Here is an 18,853-nt window from a genome sequence, read left to right on the forward strand (position 1 = left end):
GTAGATCAGTGAAATCGGAGTAGTTGCTAGAAAAAGCCGATTTTTTAATCAACAAACGCACACATTCGCCAGTGGACAGCGATAGACGAAACAAGCTCGGATGAAACGTTCGTGCTTGTACCGTGATCGATGGCGCTTACATTCGTCGGCTTATCTTTTTAAACGGAAACTCTATTGGCTATTTCACTCCGTGCAATGGCTCGTGATAATAGAAAGTAAGGCTTGAAGAAAAAAAAAAAGAAATCTTATTCTACGGGAATTCCTTTTTATCCGCGCCGCGGGACAGAGTCGAATAGTCGAAGCGAGTTTAGCTTTATCTTCCTTCCGCCAGCCTTGGCCCTCTTCACGTAAGATTCTCGTGCTCTGAAATCGTAAGACCATCCGTGACCATTTTTCCCTGAAAGAGCGAGGAACGCCATTGAAATTCTCTTCTCGGTACCCTTTAAGTCGATTGAAGACGATTATTTCCATGAAACAGATCCCAGTCGCCAGAATGGACCCCACGAGTAGGACTATCAAGGCAGGAGCTGTCTCGAAAATGGTAATGCTCTTCAAGGTCAAGGACCCAGCTTCACAGTGAGGCCTTCTAGAGCTCCATCGCTTCACCTGGCGTACTCTTAATCCCATATTGGTAAGTTTTGCCAATCTAAAAAAGAATGATATTCTCGAGATGCTAATATTTAATCCTTCGACAGAGGATGAGGATGAGGCTGAAGAGGAGCACAGTTACATTTTGGGACTCTCTTTACCCGACTTTCGCCATCTCCACCAAAGGGCTTTCGTAACTTGCCCAAAGAGCCATCATGGTGGGTTGAAATAAATGAACCTCCGTCAGTTCGCAGATCATCTTGTCGTCGAAGAACTTCTCCACGAAGGGGTACCCGTTGTTCGGGTCGGTGTGATACGCGAAGTTGCCTTCGGACATCCTTTTGATACCTTCCTCCAGGGGCAGATACCTCTTCGAGTCCGGCAAATTCGCCCAGCGTTTCCTATAAAATGTCCTCACCTCCCAGTCGGGCGATGTCTTTGGAAATATTCGACATTGGGACACCCCGTCCAGGAAACGCGTCGACGCCAAAGCGTTCCGCGATATTTTTTATCGGGGCATGTAAAAGAGAAAAAGAATAAGGATAACGCTCTCTATCGGGAAGAGAAATTACATCATCGATTATAGCGTTCGTGGTACGTTAAGAGATTTAGCTAGCGAGATGTGCTCCTCACTTGATTCGGAATCGATCCAATTATAATTCATGATATTTAAGGATTTTTCAGGTGGAGTTGCACGTTTTACCGTCAAGAGGAAGTCGGTGTATGGAATTGGCTCAGCTGCGATGCCGAACGAGCTTTTAGCTAATTGACTCAGGGAATCGTTCATCTTATCCAAGGGCTCGCTTAGGCGTGCCGAGACGATACTCGCTGAATAGTAATTGTACATCATCAAACTGAAGACGAGAAGGTGAAGAAACGCGATTCGACCAGCTGCTCGACTAGGGATATATGAAGAACCTGCGGTAATTAAGACAGTGCTTAAAAAGATTATTCTCCCAAAGACTACGCTTCGAAGAAGACTCGGGAACCGACCTTGCTGGCACAGAGACCCGATCGTCAGCATCGAGGCATCCGTACATATCTGCAACCAGTGGTCTGCACTTTCGGATATTAATACCAGACCGAAGATCAAAATGGTAAAGGCTGACAACAGGAGGACGGAGTACCAGGATTCCGGAGACAGGGCTCGCCAGAGCTCGTTTCTTAGTTTGGTCGGCGTCGAACGGAACATGAAGCACGTTCTGCGAATTTAAAGGACACTTAGCTCGGGTCTTATTGGATCGCTTTTTCGTTTCAGATACTCCCACCGAAATGGCCAGGCTGGACCGATGATTTTCCCGAGGCCGAGCCTTTCCGCGGTCATGACTGCTGTGCAACCTCCGAAGTCTGCTTCTCCTCTTTGCAAAGCTCCCATCAGGCCACTGTGAGAACCATTCGGCTGGATCTTGTCCCACATGCCGACCTCCGATATCTCCATTCTAATTAACAACCGAAGGGTATTAATCTTACCAATGTTCACGAGGAACTACTTAGCGATACTTAGGAGGAGCTCACGTAAAGTTAAAGAGATCGGCGATGTCTCGGAGGATCGCATAAGTGTACTTGGAAATTCTGTCTCGAGACCGTGTTGTATAATCTTCAAGGTAGTCCTCCAGCTTCGTGTCGTTCGGCCTGTACTGGGTCTACCGGTTTCAACAAAGAGACGGTAAATAGGTGGGAAATAGTTTTAGCATAGATTTAATATTTCTAGTATTTTTAATTACTCACGATGCTGGTGACTTTCAGCTTCATGCCGTGAAGATTAGCTCTTCTTGGGAACTTTTCCTGGACCAGGTCGACGGTCAGCCCTTCTCCCTGCGTCCAAGAACCCAGTTTTGTCGTGTTCAAGGTACCACCTCGAGCTTTGTGAGGATTATAAATGTCGTATAACGTGGATTTATTGCCCGTTACTTCCGCCACCACGAAATCGGTGAGAAAGCCGAAGGCATCATCGTTTATGGGTTGCAAGAGAGCGTTTAAATCTGCTCCCAGGATCAGCCATTTATGCAGCTCGCCGTACATGCCGTATTTTCCAGCCTGGATTGAAATATATCTTCGAAAATGGACCGACTTAATGTCTTGCTCGTCGTTAATTATTTGTTCATTCTACCTCGGTTAAGATAAAGGAGGTACTTTCGACAGAGCACCGGGAGTCCACGAAGAGTCCCACTTTCCAGAAAGTCGAGCTCAGCATCGCCTTCAAGTTCGAGTGGTCCTTTAAGGCCTTGATCGTTGCCGAAATCCCTAAATCGTTCAGCGTCTTCACGAGTTGACATTGACCTTGAATTAGCGGAGACAGATTAAATAGGTAAAGAAAATTTGAGAACAGCTTGGCGAGCCTTTATTACGTGTTATATGTGCGCAGGAAAACCCTACGACACTTCGCACATTCTTGTAGACGAAATAATCCCTCATGATGCCGTTTTCCGTGGCTTCGTTCGCTAGACATAAAGTATTGACTAATTGAAGCACAATAAAATGTTTAAACATTGTAAAGCTCATCTCATTTAGTGCTGCGTATCGGCACTGTCTTGTGCGATAATGCTGCAACTGGGGAATTTCCCTGGGGAGGAGGAAAGCTTGCGTGTCTAGTAAAATATAAAATGCTCCTTTGCCATCTATTTTTTAACACGGAGAAGGCGGTGCTCGTGTCGCGTCTCGTTATTCTGTCAATCATTATTATCCTTCGACCGCGTTTATAATTCCTTTTGTTCGGTGACATACTTGACGTATACTGACTGTTGCTCGACTCGAATAACTGGTAGCTGGCGAAATTATAAATTAAACTAGGCGCCTTAAAATCTAATCTTCAAAAATTATTTGTTAATCTCCCTCTCTGGATTAGACATAAGAAATAATTTGGCGTTAATTATTCAATGCTGCGTCAAATTTCCCGCTTTTTATCAGCCCTCGATTTGTTGACCCGGTGGCGCCATCTTTCGTCACTTGTTCCAACTTGGACGAATATATATCGCGATGGTATTTACAGAGGTGAGTTGATGAGAACAAGTTGGAGAAATTTCGGGCACAGCCCTTCTAGTGCTAGTTCGTTTTTCGTGGACGTGAAAACAGTGGAAAGGTATAGAACTACGATTGTTTCACGCCCGGCGAGACTTTTGTGGAATTGGCTGCCGAAATTGGAGTTCTAGACCCAAACTGCGGCCGTGATTTATTTAAAGTTTGTGCAATTCGGCATTGAGAAAACAGAAGAATGTTTGGACCAGGAGTCGCGCCGATTGTGGTATTGAGTGAGTCGAAGACGTTGCCGTTAGTGCTACCCGGTTGAATGAAAACGTTTTGATTCACGCCATGCCTTACTCTTTGATTATTGCAGGCCAGAACACCAAACGGGATTCGGGCAGGAAGGTTCAGAAGGAAAATATCCAGGCTGGAAAGGTCAGTATATTGTCTCTTGATCTCTATAAGGTATTTCCTTATAAGGTATTCGATCCGCACGTCGCACCCACGTGCATAACCACAGACAATGCAGAGCGTTTCTAAGTGAATGTATTCAATTTTAATGAAATTTAACATTATTAGATTGTGGTTCATTGGCATTATTTTTTAGGTTGGGTTATATGTATCTAGGAATAAAAAGTTAGAAATCTTATTTTTAGCTTATTTTGTATTACGTCTTTGATTCATCGTATTTTCTTCTAAAGGCTATCGCCGATGTTATCAGAACATGTCTTGGCCCACGAGCGATGCTAAAGATGTTGATGGACCCCATGGGTGGAATCGTCATGACCAACGATGGAAATGCTATTCTTCGAGAAATCACGGTTCAGCATCCAGCGGGGAAATCCATGATTGAAATTGCAAGAACTCAGGACGAAGAAGTGGGCGATGGCACCACTTCCGTTATCGTCTTGGCCAGTGAAATTTTGGTTACCGCGGAACCCTTTTTAGATCAAGGAATGCATCCCACTGTTATAATCAGAGCTTATCGACAGGCTCTTGAAGATATGCTAACAATCCTGAACGAGGGGATTAGTATAACGCTAGATCGTAACGATAGAAAGCAATTGGTTCAAGTTATTAATTCTTGCATCGGTACTAAATTTATTGGGCGTTGGTCACAGCTGGCATGCAATATTGCATTAGATGCCGTGAATACTGTCATGCTCGAAGAGAATGGACGTCGTGAGATCGACATTAAGCGGTATGCTAAAGTAGAAAAAATCCCTGGTGGAAGCATTGAAGACTGCGTCGTTCTTAAGGGTGTCATGATCAACAAGGACGTTACTCATCCCAAGATGAAAAGATACATAAAGAATCCAAGAATCATTCTTCTCGATTGTCCTCTTGAATACAAGAAAGGTGAATCCCAGACAAATATTGAAATAATGAAGGACACTGACTTTACAAAAATTCTGGAACTGGAGGAAGAACACATTAAGAAGGTGTGTGAAGAGATAATTGCGGTCAAACCTGATGTCGTATTTACCGAAAAGGGGGTCTCAGATCTGGCACAGCATTATTTGGTCAAAGCAGGTATCACAGCAGTTCGCCGATTGAGAAAGACCGATAACAACAGAATCGCACGGGCCTGTGGAGCGACAGTGGTCAATCGAACCGAAGAATTGAGGGAAGAAGACGTTGGAACTGGAGCTGGGCTTTTTGAAGTTAAAAAAATCGGTGATGAGTACTACTGTTTCATTACCGAATGCACAGATCCAAAGGCATGCACGATTATCTTAAGAGGAGCAAGCAAAGACATTTTGAATGAAACCGAGAGGAATTTACAAGATGCCCTGCACGTTGCGAAGAACCTCCTCCTCGAACCAAAATTAGTACCAGGTATTGCTTATCCGTCAACAATTAATTTTATTATTTACACTGTATTTCTTTACAGTGCTTGATTATTAGATTTTAAATTATTAAGAATGTATTACAAGTTGATGTACGTTTTTGATTTTTCAGGTGGAGGAGCAGTAGAGATGGAAGTGTCTCGCCTTCTGACCGAAAAATCAGCTGGCCTTGCTGGGGTCGAACAATGGCCTTATAAGGCAATGTCACAGGCCTTGGAAATTATTCCTAGAACATTAGCTCAGAACTGTGGAGCAAATACAATTCGCACCTTAACAGCTCTCCGAGCAAAACATGCTACTGGAGGAACTACTTGGGGGATTGATGGGGAGACTGGACAATTGGTCGATATGAAAGAACGTGGTATCTGGGAGCCACTTACCGTTAAGTTGCAGACTTACAAAACGGCCATTGAAACCGCCATTCTGTTATTGAGAATCGACGATATTGTTTCGGGGAGCAAAAAGAAGACTAAGGAAGATGAGCATAAACCAAGTCAGGTTACGGAAGAGTCTACGAAAGACTAATCGCCGCAACTCCACTTACATTAATCATTTCAGCTTTGATGTAATGAACTTTTAACTTTAAAGTAGGATTAAAGTTCAAGCGTCATCATTTATACTTAACGTAATAATTATTGCAAGTTGTTTACTATTCGTACACGGCCGATTGTTCGCTAATTAAATGCCTTTTCTGAGAATAAATAAAGATTTTTAAAAATCAACTTCGGGCTATGAGCAGTTTTGCTTTCTCGTGTTCTCTTCTTCCTAACTTAACCTTAGACCGATCATTAGTGTCTACAGTTTCATTGGATAGGATAAGAAATACATCTAATAAAAAAATATTCCAAATTTAACCATAACGTTTAATTGTTCATTTTTTTTCTTTTAATAGATCGAGCATATATGCAAATGTCCTGGATTATTAGACTCCATGGTTTAATCGAAGCAAGTTGGTAGTATATAACAATTGTCTTCAATTCGCACAGCTCTGCTGTGTATCATTTCTTAACAATTAAAATCATTGTATATAAAGTTAAACTAACATACAAGTATTTGTCCTGCTTTGCTTAGACTGAGTATCTTATAACTGCGAGCGCCAAAATGTTGAGGATGAATCAAAATAAATTATCTTTTCTTCAAACTCTTAAAGAGTTACTATATATGTAAGTACCATTCCTTACAGAATGATAATTGTAGCGGTCTTATTGTAACTTCATTATCATTGACAGAATAATATCTCATCTGCTAATTCATCAGTAACTTTTCCAAATTTCATTCTTTCTTTTCGTCATGTAGGACATACTTTTGAACCATCTGCCATGCCACGCCAACCGTTAAGCTGGCTATGACGAGTCCTTGAGCAGTGACTCGTAGTTGCATCAGAAAAGTAGAAGTGGACACCTTCTTAGTTTTGAACGAATATGCACCATAAGCACATGCCGCTACCAACCCTGCCAGTCCTTTAAATGGGTAAAAATTAATTTAAACAAACTTAATAATAATAATGTATTTAAAAATTAAAGTAAGCAGTACTTTAGACATACCAACTACTAAGAATGGCGATTCCTTCGATTTACGTATGAATTTTGATCCTGATGTTTCGTCAAGTACCTCTACCGTTCTTTTATCCATTTTTCCCTGATAAAATGATTAATAACTGCTAACCTGTAACATCACCGTGATACACTGTGATAAATTCCACCTTTTGCAGATAAATGTGATGACAGATATTAGTTGTAACGATTACAGTATAAGTTGACTTAATTTCCTTATCCTTTCGTTTGGAAACAACTAAACATGAATTAACAATAGTGAACAAGTATTGATAGTGCAAATGAGTGTCAAGAGCGCGTGGCTCGTGAAATTCAAGGTCAATCGACAAGGGCTTACATCCAAAAATACATGACAAGTTCAACACTCGAGTTACACATTGTTGGCACAGACTCCATCCCACAGACATATTCAAAGTAGTTTCTTTCAACGGTAACAGAGACAACGTATACATCACTTGCAATTCCGAAAATTTGAATTCTTATAAAAATACCATTTTACCCTGTGGCCTACATCGGTCAACATCGGTATCACGTTATCAAGTAAAAAACGATTACCTCTAGGGAAGACTGAATTGCAGGATGGAATTTCTCCAAAAATAATGAAAGTTCGTGCCCTAACAGTAAAATGACAGTGACAAGTCAACATTTTTCTGATTTTATCTTATTAAATATGAAAATCGCACGATATGGGGACTCCGATAATGGCTCATTTGCCCCTTTTATTATTTTATTAGACTGACTATTTGAGGGATGAGCTTTGACGAAATTATTGTATTACCGCATCATTGAAAAATACCAAAAAATACAGTGCACGTACCTGTAAAACTTGAGCTCACTCTCATTTGTCGAGCGTACACCGAGTCACGTCGAGTGCGCGCGATTATATGGATCAACTGACGTAATATGTCGGTTGGTAGCGCGCCAAAGACGAAGTCCGTGACTCCGTGCACGTCTGACGTCCACCTTAGGGGCATTGTATAATACGTTACTGTACAGAAAGATATTTCTGAGAACCAGTTCAGATTAATGGCGCCACGTGAACGATCTTATAGGTATATACGCGCACATGTTTCAGCAGTTTATTACAGTGCGCTTTGTAATAACAATTTTCAATAATTAGTGCATGGACGTAATGGACTGCGTAGTGATATTTTCAGTACTCGAAGATACTTCACATTTAATTTAATTAGTGTACAATATATTCTATGGTGTATACAATCGATTTACAATATGTACAAATAATAACTTAAATTCGAAAACCTCTAGACGCGTAACAAATCAGTTCTCCCTGAAGGCAGCTATCGTGTGGCTGACATCAAGAATGATAATCTATCGTTCTTTGTCCTCTTTAGCATTTATGGATATAGGATTAGAAACAGACAAGAATGGCCTATTATTGCGCTATTTGTAAGTACTCTTGGCGTAGGTTAATCCGTGTATCAGCATACGTTTCAGCATTAAAAAATGTGCAGGAGTTGTTATATGTGCTTGCGTTAGAAATTAAATTCTGTACAAGAATATGCCAAATCGTTTCGTTGCTTTTACCATGTTAGTGAATCTTATCGAGTGGTAATTGCTTTTCACGTTTGCTCCAAACGACATTTCGCTTGATCTTTAATTGATTAAGGTTTTTTCTCTAACCATTTGTAAAAAATTTTCCTTAGTTCGAAAATATTTTGATAAACGTGAACTTTTCCAATTTAGACGATTAATAGATATAGATACTGAATAGAGTAGAGCTTGCAATTTACCTGCGGATTACGATTCTAAATATTCATGATTTCAAAAGAACAGCACTAAGCCATGGAGTTTAAGATGCGTGTAGTCTGTTTTAATGTAAGGCTTCTGACCTTGTTAACAGAATGAGGGAATTTCCTGCTTTCTAACAAGCTCGAGGCTTATCGCAGCAAGAACAAATGTACATTATATAGCAATCTCAATCCCTTTGTTAGTTATTGTTCTCCGATTCACACAGAGAGGTGAGGATGTCCTCGTATCGTCGCATATTAATTTCAAAAGTCTCTAGCTGCTTGGTAAGATCACCCACTTGCTCAGCTAATGTTTGTTCCTCCATGAATGCATGCAACTGCGGAGCACTTTGACATTCGCGATAAAAGGCACCTAAGTCGCTGTTTGTATTAGTACCAGCGAATGGAGTTTTCTGTTGAAATAAAAATGATTCATTGAAAAATCATGCCCAGACTTGCTACGAAAACGTCATATGTTTAATAAAAAAAAAAAAAATCAAGGTAATGAAGGTCGAGGCTAGTAATGTATAATTACCAAATCAACCATAATAAAATCCCCATTAGCACTCGTTAACGAACAGCTACTTCTCCTCGATCCATTTTGTGAGCTACATTTTGGCGTTGCATTGTCATTAATTACTTTTTCACCGTTTCCATTATTACTATCCGTTGCTGTATCCATCACTAAAGTTGAATTGACAATAGCCGTAGCTGCAGCAGTGGTGACGGTATTGCTACTGGTTGCATTCATCGAGGTGCTAATCGTAGTGCTAGTAGTAGAAGTTGCAGTAGTAGAAGTACTAGAAATAACATTGGTAGCAACGGTAGAACCAGTAGTAGTAATTGTGGTAGCAACAGCACTAGCAGCAGTAGTAATGGTTACGATAGCTGTAGCTGCTACAATTGTAGTAATAGGTGTTGCAGTTGTAACTGTTGCCGTAGATGTTACCGGAGTTGTATTTACTGTTGGAAATGCAGATATTCGAGGAGGAGATGTTTGACGTGGCGTTAAGAGAAAACTGAATGGAACATCAGGGATAACCAGATCCTCCTCGTTCACAATAACTTGTTTGTTAATCGCAAAAGCGCCCACTTTAATGGTATCACTTAAAGATTTTGCGTTATCTTCGCTGGAATATTTAAATAGGTTGATTAGTTCGTGACTCAAATACAGGTTTCTCAAAATATTCTGCAAATACTTGAAAATTTAAACAAACCTTTGTTGATATCGAGCATGACGAGGGCTTAGGTCGGAATGAAAATGATCACTTTTTAGCATGATAGAATCTCGCCCGGTCTGAGTAGGAGAAATTGCCATTTTGGTTCTATATGATACTGACAGATGAATGGTACCCACTGGTGTACATAATTGGCCAACCCTGACATTTTTATAATTGTCACCTAAAGCATAAGTATACAAAAATATATAAAATATTGGCAAATGCTACTCACCAACGAAAGTCTAATCAACTGATCATTTACCCAATGTATGCAATTGAGGTTCACCCATATAAATTCTGTAACAAATGACGTAGGACTCTGGACCTTGTCTACGACTTAATTTATAAGCTGGGGTGATTCTCGATACTGACAGTAATGACTTCAATAGAATTCCCATTCTATTATAAACTGTATAAGTAACTCTAATGGTAGGATCGCTTTGTTCGGGTAGAATCCCAAGACTCCACATCTCTAAAACCATGGTATCACCCTCAACCGTTCTCAGAGAAATTTCTATACACAGTGGTATTGTGGAATTTAACATATCTCCGCATAATGCTCTTTTTGCTTCAGCCAAAACTTCCGGTATATCTTGGATCGCAAGATTAAACTAAAAAAATAAAGAGATGTGTTTTGCAGACATATGTTGCAGGGTACGAAGAGGTTGAGTCAGTTATAAAATAAAAACCTCAATAAATTTGACATGCGGACATACGATTTCAAGCATACCCAATCTGTCCCAGACGAATTTGGTTTACATTTCGTGTTGATTTTCTCGCCCGATCTAGACTGTACAATGATCTGAGCAGCCTTTAACGCCAGGAACTTGGTAAATTTATCTAAATCTTTCTTGTCCTGCATGCCCAGTTTCATAGTGGACATCGTAACGTTGGTCATTTTGCAAGTCTTACTCCAAACCAATATGCCTAACGAAGAATCCCGCGTCTACCTTTGACCTGTGTACGGTGCCTTGCATAATTTACAGGCAAATCAAACGAGGATCCCTTGAAATAGAAGAAAAATCGTGCGTTTGTCGCGCGGACCTCTAAAAACCGTTGACTGGAGCATCGAACCATTGGTGGTCGAGTGCGTTCACGAATCACATTTATTACGTAAGTAAATTCACCGAATTGAGCATCAACTCTTTCGTGTACTCGGAGCAATATGTAGAGAAACGTCGTTGGGTGAAATATATTTTTTCCAGAGTAACCTCGGGCAGATGCAAGTCGTCGAACGTGCAAAAAGCTCTCAAGCTTCTCAACGGTACTCAACGGAACGACCTGCTACCTCGAATGAAATTAAAGTCCTACAAAGCACGGCGCGTCATCGCGTCACGGGCGATCAACCAATCGGAACTGCGGCGGAAGTGACAATGTTGTTAAGCACAGTTCTGATTGGTTCGTCCACGCCGCATTCTCATGCCGCACTCTCTGCGACACTCGTCGTTCCCGGTGAGACACCTGTATCAGCGAACTACGCCTCCCACTTTAGCGCGCCAAATGTACACTCGCCATTTTGAAACGTGGCAAGCGCTGATTGGTTGGCTGTGTGATGGCGCCACCTGCATCTTCCTTAAAAATATGAGAATTATTATGGAGACTTCAATTACTCATTACTGATTGGTATCACACTGAGAGCGATGCACTTGCAAAACGAACAGCGACGCTGCGTCACATCCGTCAAAACGAACAACGTCTGAAGATTAACAATTGAATTTGTCGCTAAGTGCAGAAATTCAAGATGGAGGCCGCGTAGGGAGCAGCTGACTGTCAAGGGTTTTAAGCACTGTGCCAGATCATCGACAATTATTCTATATTTCAGCTCCCGTAAAGACTTTTCGCCGAATAGGAGGAAAGATGTTGACTGCAGCTGCGAATTCGTTATCGAATAATGGGGGTTCGTACAGTAATGACAGACCTTCGAGTGCAGGTGAACCCGAATTAGCTGCTGATCCTGCATCGGGGGGTTTCTTTCATTCAGACTATAAAAAGTAAGCAGTTTTGGTTAATTAAATTGAGTTTATTAAGTATACTGGATTTATTCACTTGCTCCGATATCTTATAGCACTACGTTCTATTTTGGTTGCAGTAATTGATAAAATAATCCCATTAAACAAAATTGATTAAGGGATAAATGAATACATATCGTAATTTATTCTCAAGAAAAGTTTTCGTTATCCTTTGGTTCGTGAACTGATTGTGCAACTCTTTCTCATTTAGGCATGAAGACTTAAAACAGATGTTAGATAGTAATAAGGATGGCCTCAAGTTGGAAGCGATGAAACGCATAATTGGGGTAAAAATAATTTGATTCTTTGTGACTGAAATATAACTAACCAAGGAGGATTATATGTTGAAACTATAAATGCGGTCAAAATATATATTTGATAAATTGTTTTTATAGATGGTGGCAAAAGGAAGAGACGCTTCTGATCTTTTTCCAGCTGTAGTTAAAAATGTTGTATCAAAAAATATTGAGGTTAAAAAATTAGTTTATGTGTACTTAGTACGCTATGCGGAGGATCAACAAGACCTTGCCCTTTTATCAATTTCCACATTTCAAAGAGCTTTGAAGGATCCAAATCAGCTGATAAGAGCCAGTGCACTGAGAGTACTCTCTAGTATACGAGTATCAATGATAGTTCCAATTGTTATGCTTGCCATTAAAGACTCGGCTAGTGACATGTCTCCGTATGTTAGGAAGACTGCGGCTCACGCGATTCCTAAACTGTACTCTTTGGATCCAGATCAAAAAGAGGAGTTAATAGCTGTTTTGGAGAAACTATTGTCGGATAAGACAACTCTTGTCGTGGGATCGGCAGTAATGGCTTTTGAAGAAGTTTGCCCTGAGAGAATAGACCTTATACATAAGAATTACAGAAAATTGTGCAATTTATTGGTTGATGTTGACGAATGGGGACAGGTTGTTATCGTAAACATGTTAACAAGATATGCTAGAACTCAATTTACTGACCCTAATATCAATGTAAGTCTTTATTCAAATGAAATTCGTTAGTTTATAGCTGTATAATTTTTTCATTCAATGTAAATATAATTTATTTTTAAAGGATGTTCCTGAAGATGATAATCGTCCCTTCTATGAATCGGATTCCGATTCATCGGTTATGAAAGTACCTAAGTCTACATTAGACCCTGATCACCGTTTACTGTTACGAAATACGAAACCTCTTTTGCAAAGCAGAAATGCATCCGTAGTTATGGCTGTAGCTCAACTGTACCATCATGCAGCACCTCAAAACGAAGTCATGATCGCTGCTAAAGCTCTAATAAGATTGTTAAGAGGACATCGAGAAGTGCAAAGTATTGTTTTGCATTGCATTGCCAGCATATCAATTACGAGAAAGGTAACGTAAGTATTCTGAACGGTTTTACTAACAATTGATGTCAATAGAATTATTCATTAACTTTCACTAGACCTACATACTCTATAAAAATGGCACAGTTGAATTATTTATGAAAATAATGTTGTTATTATAATTTGTAGGGGATGTTTGAACCTTTCCTTAAGTCTTTCTTTGTTAGAACTTCTGACCCAACTCACATAAAGTTACTGAAATTAGACATCTTAACTAATTTGGCTACCGAAACAAGTATTGGTGTAATACTGCGAGAATTTCAAACTTACATCTCGAGTAGTGACAAAGAATTTGTGGGTGCAAGTATCCAAGCTATTGGAAGATGTGCCAGCAATATAAAAGAAGTAACAGATACTTGTCTTAGTGGATTAGTTTCATTGCTGAGTAATAGAGACGGTAAGAGCATAGTTGAGAATTTGCTTCGGTAGAAATCATAGACCTTATAATCAGTTGATATACAATGTACTGCTCTTCTTTGTTATATAGAGGCCATTGTAGCAGAAAGTGTAGTCGTCATAAAGAAACTACTGCAAACTCAACCGAATGAACATAAAGACATAATAGCTCACATGGCAAAATTAATGGATTTTATAACCGTACCACAAGCCAGAGCTTCTATACTATGGCTGTTAGGAGAATACTCCGACCGGGTACCGAAGATTGCGCCAGACGTGCTCAGAAAAATGGCTAAGAGTTTTACAAATGAGCAGGATATCGTGAAACTGCAAACTTTGAACTTAGCTGTGAAATTATGCTTGAACAATCCTGCACAAACCAAACTATTCTGTCAGTACGTTTTTCAGCTTGCTAAGTACGACCAAAATTATGACATCAGAGACAGAGCTCGCTTTTTGAAGCATTTCATTTTTGACGACGAAGAAGGGCCTAGTAAAAAGCTAACGCAGCTTGCAAAGAAAGTTTTCCTCGCTCCCAAGCCAGCTCCGACACTGACATCCAAATTCACAGATTCTCAATTTCAACTGGGCACATTGTCACATTATCTTAACATGCCTTGTGCGGGTTATCGACCGTTACCTTCGTTTCCTGAGGTTCCTCCAGATCCATTCCTTAGGGATGTTGCAGAGCCTCTGCCTTTTGTAAAAAGTGAGAAGCACGGCAAGAAAGAAAAGCGAGAAAAAAAGAATAAAGTGAAGGAAAAGGTTATTTACAGTGAAGAAGAAAGCACGGCTGCTGAAGGTAGTATAATTTAATGTTTCATGGAATTATTTTTTCTGATAACTGAAAAGAATTTATTTGAATAAAAATCATGTGTTCCAGAATCCAATGCAGAAGAAGAAAGTACTGAAAGTTCATCGAGCCAATCATCTGAGAACAGTGACTCATCTGAGTATTCTGAATCAGAATCAGGGAAGTCAGATAACGAAGGTGGACAAAAGAGTTCAGGAAGCAAGTCGGAAGATTCTGAGAGTGAGACGGGTAGCCAAAGGTCCGACGAGGAAGACTCAAGCTCAGAGGAGAACGATAATGAGATTAAACAAACTGCAAAAGAAAAGACTACTAAGAAAGAAAATGTGGAAAAACCTAAGAGTAACCTTGATTTACTGTTGGATTTAGATGACAGTGAGTTGACAGGCTTTCTATTATAATAATTACATTTTCACATAGCTTTAATGTCATTAATAAGATCGTGATATTTATTAACAGTAATGCCCATGACACCTGTCATGACTCCAAGCTTCGGAGGTTTCCTTACTCCGATGAATCCAACTGTCTCAAATGAAACTAGAGAGGTTGCAACATCTTTTGTACCAATTAAGAAGTCTGAATTATTAAATAAAATTAGTGGAAAAGGTTTAAAAGTTGAATTCAGGTTCATGCGATCACAGCATTTAGTTAGTTCAGTTATGGTTTCAATAGAATTAACATTTACAAACGAAGGCACTGAAACTATTCAAGATATTCACATTGGGAGTAAGGTATGACGACTGTTATGATAGTAAATAATATCTTTATATGTATACGTATGATAGCATTTTTCTAACCTATAACCATGATTTCAGAACTTACCATCTGGAATGCTAATCCATGACTTTTCACCTATATCTATTTTGCTGCCAAATGCAACCTTGTCGTCCACTTTGGGTGTCAATTTTAATGATTCTACACAGCCCGCGCCTTTTAGTATTGACTTCACCATAAACGAAGACAAATACTCTCGATCTGTCAGTATAAGTGCACCTATTGGTGAAATAGTGAGGTCGGTTCTCCTACCTGAAAGTACATTTATATCTGAAAAAGCAAAATTAAAGGGCATGAATGAACACACCATGAAAGTGGCTTTCTCAGGGAACAGAAAGATCATTTCTCAAAAGATTTTTGAAGCTGCAAACGTTGCTGTAATATCCAGTGAAGACGATATAATCAGGTAATAGTAACAACCTCTTTACATAGCTCTTCCTTATCCTATTAGTGTGTTTAATAATCTTATTATATTTTCTAGATTTGCAGCACACACATTGGCTTCAAAATCATTAGTTTTAATAACTGTAAAGATTCTGGAAAATAATGATTTGGAAGTATGTGTGAATTGTGAAAAAATGGTCGTAGGTTCTATGTTGCTGAATGAGTTGAAAAGTAACCTGAAATGAGCCTCATTTCTTAAGAGACTTACATGATCGTACGTATTTGACCAGACGCTCAAGTTTTCCTCAATCGTCCCAATTATCACCAAGAACACTCGTATCTCATTCCACTTTACGACTATAAAGTGTACATTTGCGGATATACATATATATACATATATATACATATACACATATAAATATTTTATTCAAATATTACCTCTTTGAATCTTTTCATAATAAAATTTAATTGCATATTTAAGTTTTGTTTGCGTTCTGTCATTGACTGTACTTTCCACATCCTTCAACAGAGATGAGTTGGGAGATTGCTCACGGGTAGGGTCGTGCACTCAAATCCTGTAATGCCCTCTGGTTTCGTACTCAGCTTTCACCGTTTTTTGCCCCCAAAGACGAGAAAGAGGCAACCGGGGGGTCGGTTGATAAGGAAATTTTTCAAAAACTAGGTGTACCTAATCGTTTGAAATTTTATAACGTGAGTATAAAGACCCTGAAAAAGGATTCCATAGCAAAAAATTCTGTTATTATAAAAAAATTCCAAAATAGGAATATACAAAGGTGTGATAAGGAACTGCGCATGCGCATGTCGGGGTCGGGGACCCTATATAAGGCCGAGCGCGCCCTCGGAGCGTCATTACCCTTTGGTCTTCCGAAGGGTAAACATCGGGGTACCTGCTTCGACCGTCGCTCTCACACACAAACACACACTTGTATGTATGTTGGAGCCCTATTTGGGTCCGGTTCCACCCTCGAGTTAACTGGAGTTTAACTTATTTAACCCCAGTTTAACCTAACGGTTAACCGCAGTTTTAACCTACGGTTAAATCTAACGGTTAACCGCAGTTTTAACCTACGGTTAACCCCAGTTTTAACCTACGGTTAAACCTAACGGTTAAAAATAAAACTTCGGTTAACTTGGGTTGTGAACCCGGGCCTTCTGGGAGACATCCCCCCTCCCTTCCGTTCCCTTTCTTAATATATATTTAATTTAATTTATTACGTTTGTAACGGGCTTCGGTGCGCAGCAACCTCCACGTGGTGAGCCTGGGGGATCGGTGGTTTCCAACTATCGTTGAAAACCCCCGATCCGCAAATAGCTGCGTGAGTGTTTCCACTTAGCGTGTTTTTTTTTTGTATGACAGTAGCTTAACGTAGTTAAAAGTGGAAGCACTCGTTGCGTGCGTGCGAAATTGTAAATTGCGGACAGGAAGTTGTCGGGTATGTTTCCATGCAGCTAGTAATTCCGGATTTGCGTACTAACCGAAGTAGATTTTTTGCAGGTACGGCATTGCCGTACCTTTAGTGTATCCGGCAGCTTCCGTCGGCACCTAGTACGTCGTAGCTAAGCTACGGCGTGCAAGGCTACCTGGCTCAGGTTGTCGGTTGCGCGATACGTTGTTTCGCTCTGGCGGCATCCCGCGGGGGCTCTGCCTGCTGTAAGCCGGGACAAGCCCGTCGACTGAAACTCGTATTCGCGGGCCGACAGCCGAGCCGGGTTAGTCGTCGGTAACGGTGGAAGCTGCTGGATTGTTCGCGTTAGAAGTAGTATGCCCTTCCGGCAAATTATATCCGTAATTCAATGCTAACTGGCAAGGTACTCGGCGACTTACCCTGTACTCTGCGGCGAGCGTTGTATGGACGGATGAGTATGGTATGCGAGTGGTGTGTTGTATGGACGGATGCGTATGGTATGCGAGTGGTGTGCTGTATGGGTTATGAAATCCTGGTTCTGAGGTGCCTATGCTTAGGCGGGTCCCAATCACAGCGGCCTCCTCGTGGCGGGACCTGGGGGATCGGTACCATCCTTATGGGATGACACCGATTCGCGAACTGGCTGTGAAGTAGCATTTAATTAAGATAAAATTTCACCTTCCCGTAATTTAAATAAGTTAAGTGAAGGGTAAAGTCAATTCCTTCAATTGTAATGTTCTAAGCATTCTGGGACTTTGAATCATGTGGTAGCTCCCGCGTTAAAGGTCAAGCAGTGAACTACAGAAATTTTTTAATGAATTTATAAAATAGAAAATATATTTAATTAAAGAACAATTTTTATTATTGTGTACTATGAGTGCAGATTACGTTAAGTAAAAAACCGGAAGCAAAGAATGGATACGGATTTGACCTTAGTGGTACGAATCCCTTTCGCTTGGCACGTGTAACCTGTACGTGGACTGGTTCAGCGCTGGTCAGTTTTTTCTTGAATTAAATTGATCATCTCGACCAGGGACGTAATTTCATAATGGTAAATCGTTTCTAAGCATCTGTACATTAATTATTATATGACTCTGTAATTTTTATTTGAACCTAAATTTGAGTACAAAATTTTAAGTAACTTTTGAGGTTATGAGTCAGTATGGGAGAAACGCTACACCTTTCAAATTCTTTATTGAATATCTAATGATTACATCTTGTTAACTATAGGCGAGCATGAAAGCTGATAATCCTGAAAAACCAGGACAAGAAGTATCTCCATCTGTTCATCGTATCAGAATCACTCTTACGTCCAGGAACGTAAGATCTTTGGAAAAAGGTAATTTCAAATTAGAATGTGGTTTTGCTAACTATCTTTAATAGTTTGTTCAGAGATTAATGTTAGTTGTGTATATTACAGTTTGCTCTGAATTAATCAATGGTGCTAAGAAGCAAAAGCTGAAGGTCAAAGGACCAGTCCGCATGCCGACAAAGATTCTCAGGATCACTACTCGAAAGACTCCTTGTGGTGAAGGATCTAAAACCTGGGATCGCTTCCAGATGCGTATTCATAAAAGAGTGATTGACCTTTATTCACCATCAGAAATTGTGAAGCAAATTACTAGCATTTCTATTGAACCTGGTGTAGAAGTTGAGGTCACCATTGCTAATGAATAAGTTTTAATAAAACGACAAATCTTTAATTGGTCCATTGACTCTTTGAATCCTATCCATTGTCAAATTTAATGTTGAACAATTAAGTAAT

General features: G+C 40.1%; 6 protein-coding genes across 11 annotated transcripts; 3 read left to right on the top strand and 3 right to left on the bottom strand.

Annotated features, from left to right (window-relative positions):
* Window positions 1-92: 92 nt before the first annotated feature.
* Window positions 93-2,922, bottom strand: LOC105700438. Its single transcript, XM_012426270.2, has 8 exons — window positions 2,699-2,922; window positions 2,317-2,625; window positions 2,104-2,231; window positions 1,857-2,027; window positions 1,582-1,790; window positions 1,176-1,506; window positions 750-1,094; window positions 93-646 (listed from the first exon to the last, which is right to left on the bottom strand). Exons 1-8 carry the CDS (start codon window positions 2,780-2,782, stop codon window positions 184-186), a joined length of 2,040 nt encoding a protein of 679 aa, XP_012281693.1. The 5' UTR covers window positions 2,783-2,922; the 3' UTR covers window positions 93-183.
* Window positions 2,923-3,608: 686 nt separating this feature from the next.
* LOC105700601 (T-complex protein 1 subunit gamma) lies at window positions 3,609-6,121 on the top strand. Its single transcript, XM_012426599.2, has 4 exons — window positions 3,609-3,836; window positions 3,923-3,984; window positions 4,251-5,388; window positions 5,512-6,121. Exons 1-4 carry the CDS (start codon window positions 3,800-3,802, stop codon window positions 5,922-5,924), a joined length of 1,650 nt encoding a protein of 549 aa, XP_012282022.1. The 5' UTR covers window positions 3,609-3,799; the 3' UTR covers window positions 5,925-6,121.
* A 120-nt stretch (window positions 6,122-6,241) lies between these two features.
* On the bottom strand, window positions 6,242-7,911 carry LOC105700603 (HIG1 domain family member 1A, mitochondrial). Of its 4 annotated transcripts, none has more exons than XM_012426604.1 (3): window positions 7,770-7,911; window positions 6,944-7,064; window positions 6,242-6,859 (listed from the first exon to the last, which is right to left on the bottom strand). In XM_012426604.1, the coding sequence occupies exons 2-3, from the start codon at window positions 7,029-7,031 to the stop codon at window positions 6,672-6,674; spliced, it is 276 nt and encodes a 91-aa protein (XP_012282027.1). In that variant the 5' UTR covers window positions 7,032-7,064; window positions 7,770-7,911; the 3' UTR covers window positions 6,242-6,671. The 4 variants fall into 4 exon arrangements, with proteins under 4 accessions (XP_012282027.1, XP_012282030.1, XP_012282029.1 ...); XM_012426607.2 differs by lacking the exon at window positions 7,770-7,911 and adding an exon at window positions 7,508-7,526; XM_012426606.2 differs by lacking the exon at window positions 7,770-7,911 and adding an exon at window positions 7,290-7,308.
* Window positions 7,912-8,017: 106 nt separating this feature from the next.
* Window positions 8,018-11,232, bottom strand: LOC105700602 (autophagy-related protein 13 homolog). Of its 3 annotated transcripts, XM_012426600.2 has the most exons (6): window positions 11,048-11,232; window positions 10,651-10,925; window positions 10,183-10,531; window positions 9,918-10,101; window positions 9,236-9,830; window positions 8,018-9,113 (listed from the first exon to the last, which is right to left on the bottom strand). In XM_012426600.2, the coding sequence occupies exons 2-6, from the start codon at window positions 10,816-10,818 to the stop codon at window positions 8,901-8,903; spliced, it is 1,509 nt and encodes a 502-aa protein (XP_012282023.1). In that variant the 5' UTR covers window positions 10,819-10,925; window positions 11,048-11,232; the 3' UTR covers window positions 8,018-8,900. The 3 variants fall into 3 exon arrangements, with proteins under 3 accessions (XP_012282023.1, XP_023290306.1, XP_012282024.1); XM_023434538.1 differs by having other exon boundaries at window positions 10,651-11,232; XM_012426601.2 differs by lacking the exon at window positions 11,048-11,232 and having other exon boundaries at window positions 10,610-10,773.
* Window positions 11,233-11,777: 545 nt separating this feature from the next.
* LOC105700610 (AP-3 complex subunit beta-1) lies at window positions 11,778-16,100 on the top strand. The gene is made up of 10 exons (XM_012426626.2): window positions 11,778-11,911; window positions 12,141-12,216; window positions 12,325-12,906; window positions 12,989-13,285; window positions 13,426-13,693; window positions 13,784-14,494; window positions 14,576-14,878; window positions 14,963-15,234; window positions 15,319-15,683; window positions 15,759-16,100. The coding sequence occupies exons 1-10, from the start codon at window positions 11,778-11,780 to the stop codon at window positions 15,904-15,906; spliced, it is 3,156 nt and encodes a 1,051-aa protein (XP_012282049.1). The 3' UTR covers window positions 15,907-16,100.
* A 1,911-nt stretch (window positions 16,101-18,011) lies between these two features.
* Window positions 18,012-18,791, top strand: LOC105700612 (40S ribosomal protein S20). The gene is made up of 3 exons (XM_012426629.2): window positions 18,012-18,139; window positions 18,319-18,427; window positions 18,509-18,791. Exons 1-3 carry the CDS (start codon window positions 18,137-18,139, stop codon window positions 18,763-18,765), a joined length of 369 nt encoding a protein of 122 aa, XP_012282052.1. The 5' UTR covers window positions 18,012-18,136; the 3' UTR covers window positions 18,766-18,791.
* The last annotated feature ends 62 nt before the right edge of the window (window positions 18,792-18,853 follow it).

Source organism: Orussus abietinus, unplaced genomic scaffold (assembly GCF_000612105.2).
Source record: "Orussus abietinus isolate OABI.00-Male unplaced genomic scaffold, Oabi_2.0 scaffold2, whole genome shotgun sequence".
In the NCBI taxonomy this organism is placed as follows: domain Eukaryota; kingdom Metazoa; phylum Arthropoda; class Insecta; order Hymenoptera; family Orussidae; genus Orussus; species Orussus abietinus.

Coding starts and splice junctions, on each gene's coding strand:
- LOC105700601 (XM_012426599.2), top strand. CDS start 3,800: ATGTTTGGACCAGGAGTCGCGCCGATTGTGGTATTGA. Junction 3,985..4,250: donor AAAATATCCAGGCTGGAAAG/GTCAGTATATTG, acceptor TTTCTTCTAAAG/GCTATCGCCGATGTTATCAG. Junction 5,389..5,511: donor CGAACCAAAATTAGTACCAG/GTATTGCTTATC, acceptor TTGATTTTTCAG/GTGGAGGAGCAGTAGAGATG.
- LOC105700602 (XM_012426600.2), bottom strand. CDS start 10,818: ATGACCAACGTTACGATGTCCACTATGAAACTGGGCATGCAGGACAAG. Junction 10,532..10,650: donor ATTCGTCTGGGACAGATTGG/GTATGCTTGAAA, acceptor TTATTTTTTTAG/TTTAATCTTGCGATCCAAGA. Junction 9,831..9,917: donor CATGCTCGATATCAACAAAG/GTTTGTTTAAAT, acceptor TAAATATTCCAG/CGAAGATAACGCAAAATCTT.
- LOC105700610 (XM_012426626.2), top strand. CDS start 11,778: ATGTTGACTGCAGCTGCGAATTCGTTATCGAATAATGGGGGTTCGTAC. Junction 14,495..14,575: donor AGAAAGCACGGCTGCTGAAG/GTAGTATAATTT, acceptor CATGTGTTCCAG/AATCCAATGCAGAAGAAGAA. Junction 15,684..15,758: donor AGTGAAGACGATATAATCAG/GTAATAGTAACA, acceptor TATATTTTCTAG/ATTTGCAGCACACACATTGG.
- LOC105700438 (XM_012426270.2), bottom strand. CDS start 2,782: ATGCTGAGCTCGACTTTCTGGAAAGTGGGACTCTTCGTGGACTCCCGG. Junction 2,232..2,316: donor AGCTGAAAGTCACCAGCATC/GTGAGTAATTAA, acceptor TGAAACCGGTAG/ACCCAGTACAGGCCGAACGA. Junction 1,791..1,856: donor GGTCCAGCCTGGCCATTTCG/GTGGGAGTATCT, acceptor TTAAATTCGCAG/AACGTGCTTCATGTTCCGTT.
- LOC105700603 (XM_012426604.1), bottom strand. CDS start 7,031: ATGGATAAAAGAACGGTAGAGGTACTTGACGAAACATCAGGATCAAAA. Junction 6,860..6,943: donor ATCGCCATTCTTAGTAGTTG/GTATGTCTAAAG, acceptor ACCCATTTAAAG/GACTGGCAGGGTTGGTAGCG.
- LOC105700612 (XM_012426629.2), top strand. Junction 18,428..18,508: donor CGTAAGATCTTTGGAAAAAG/GTAATTTCAAAT, acceptor TGTATATTACAG/TTTGCTCTGAATTAATCAAT.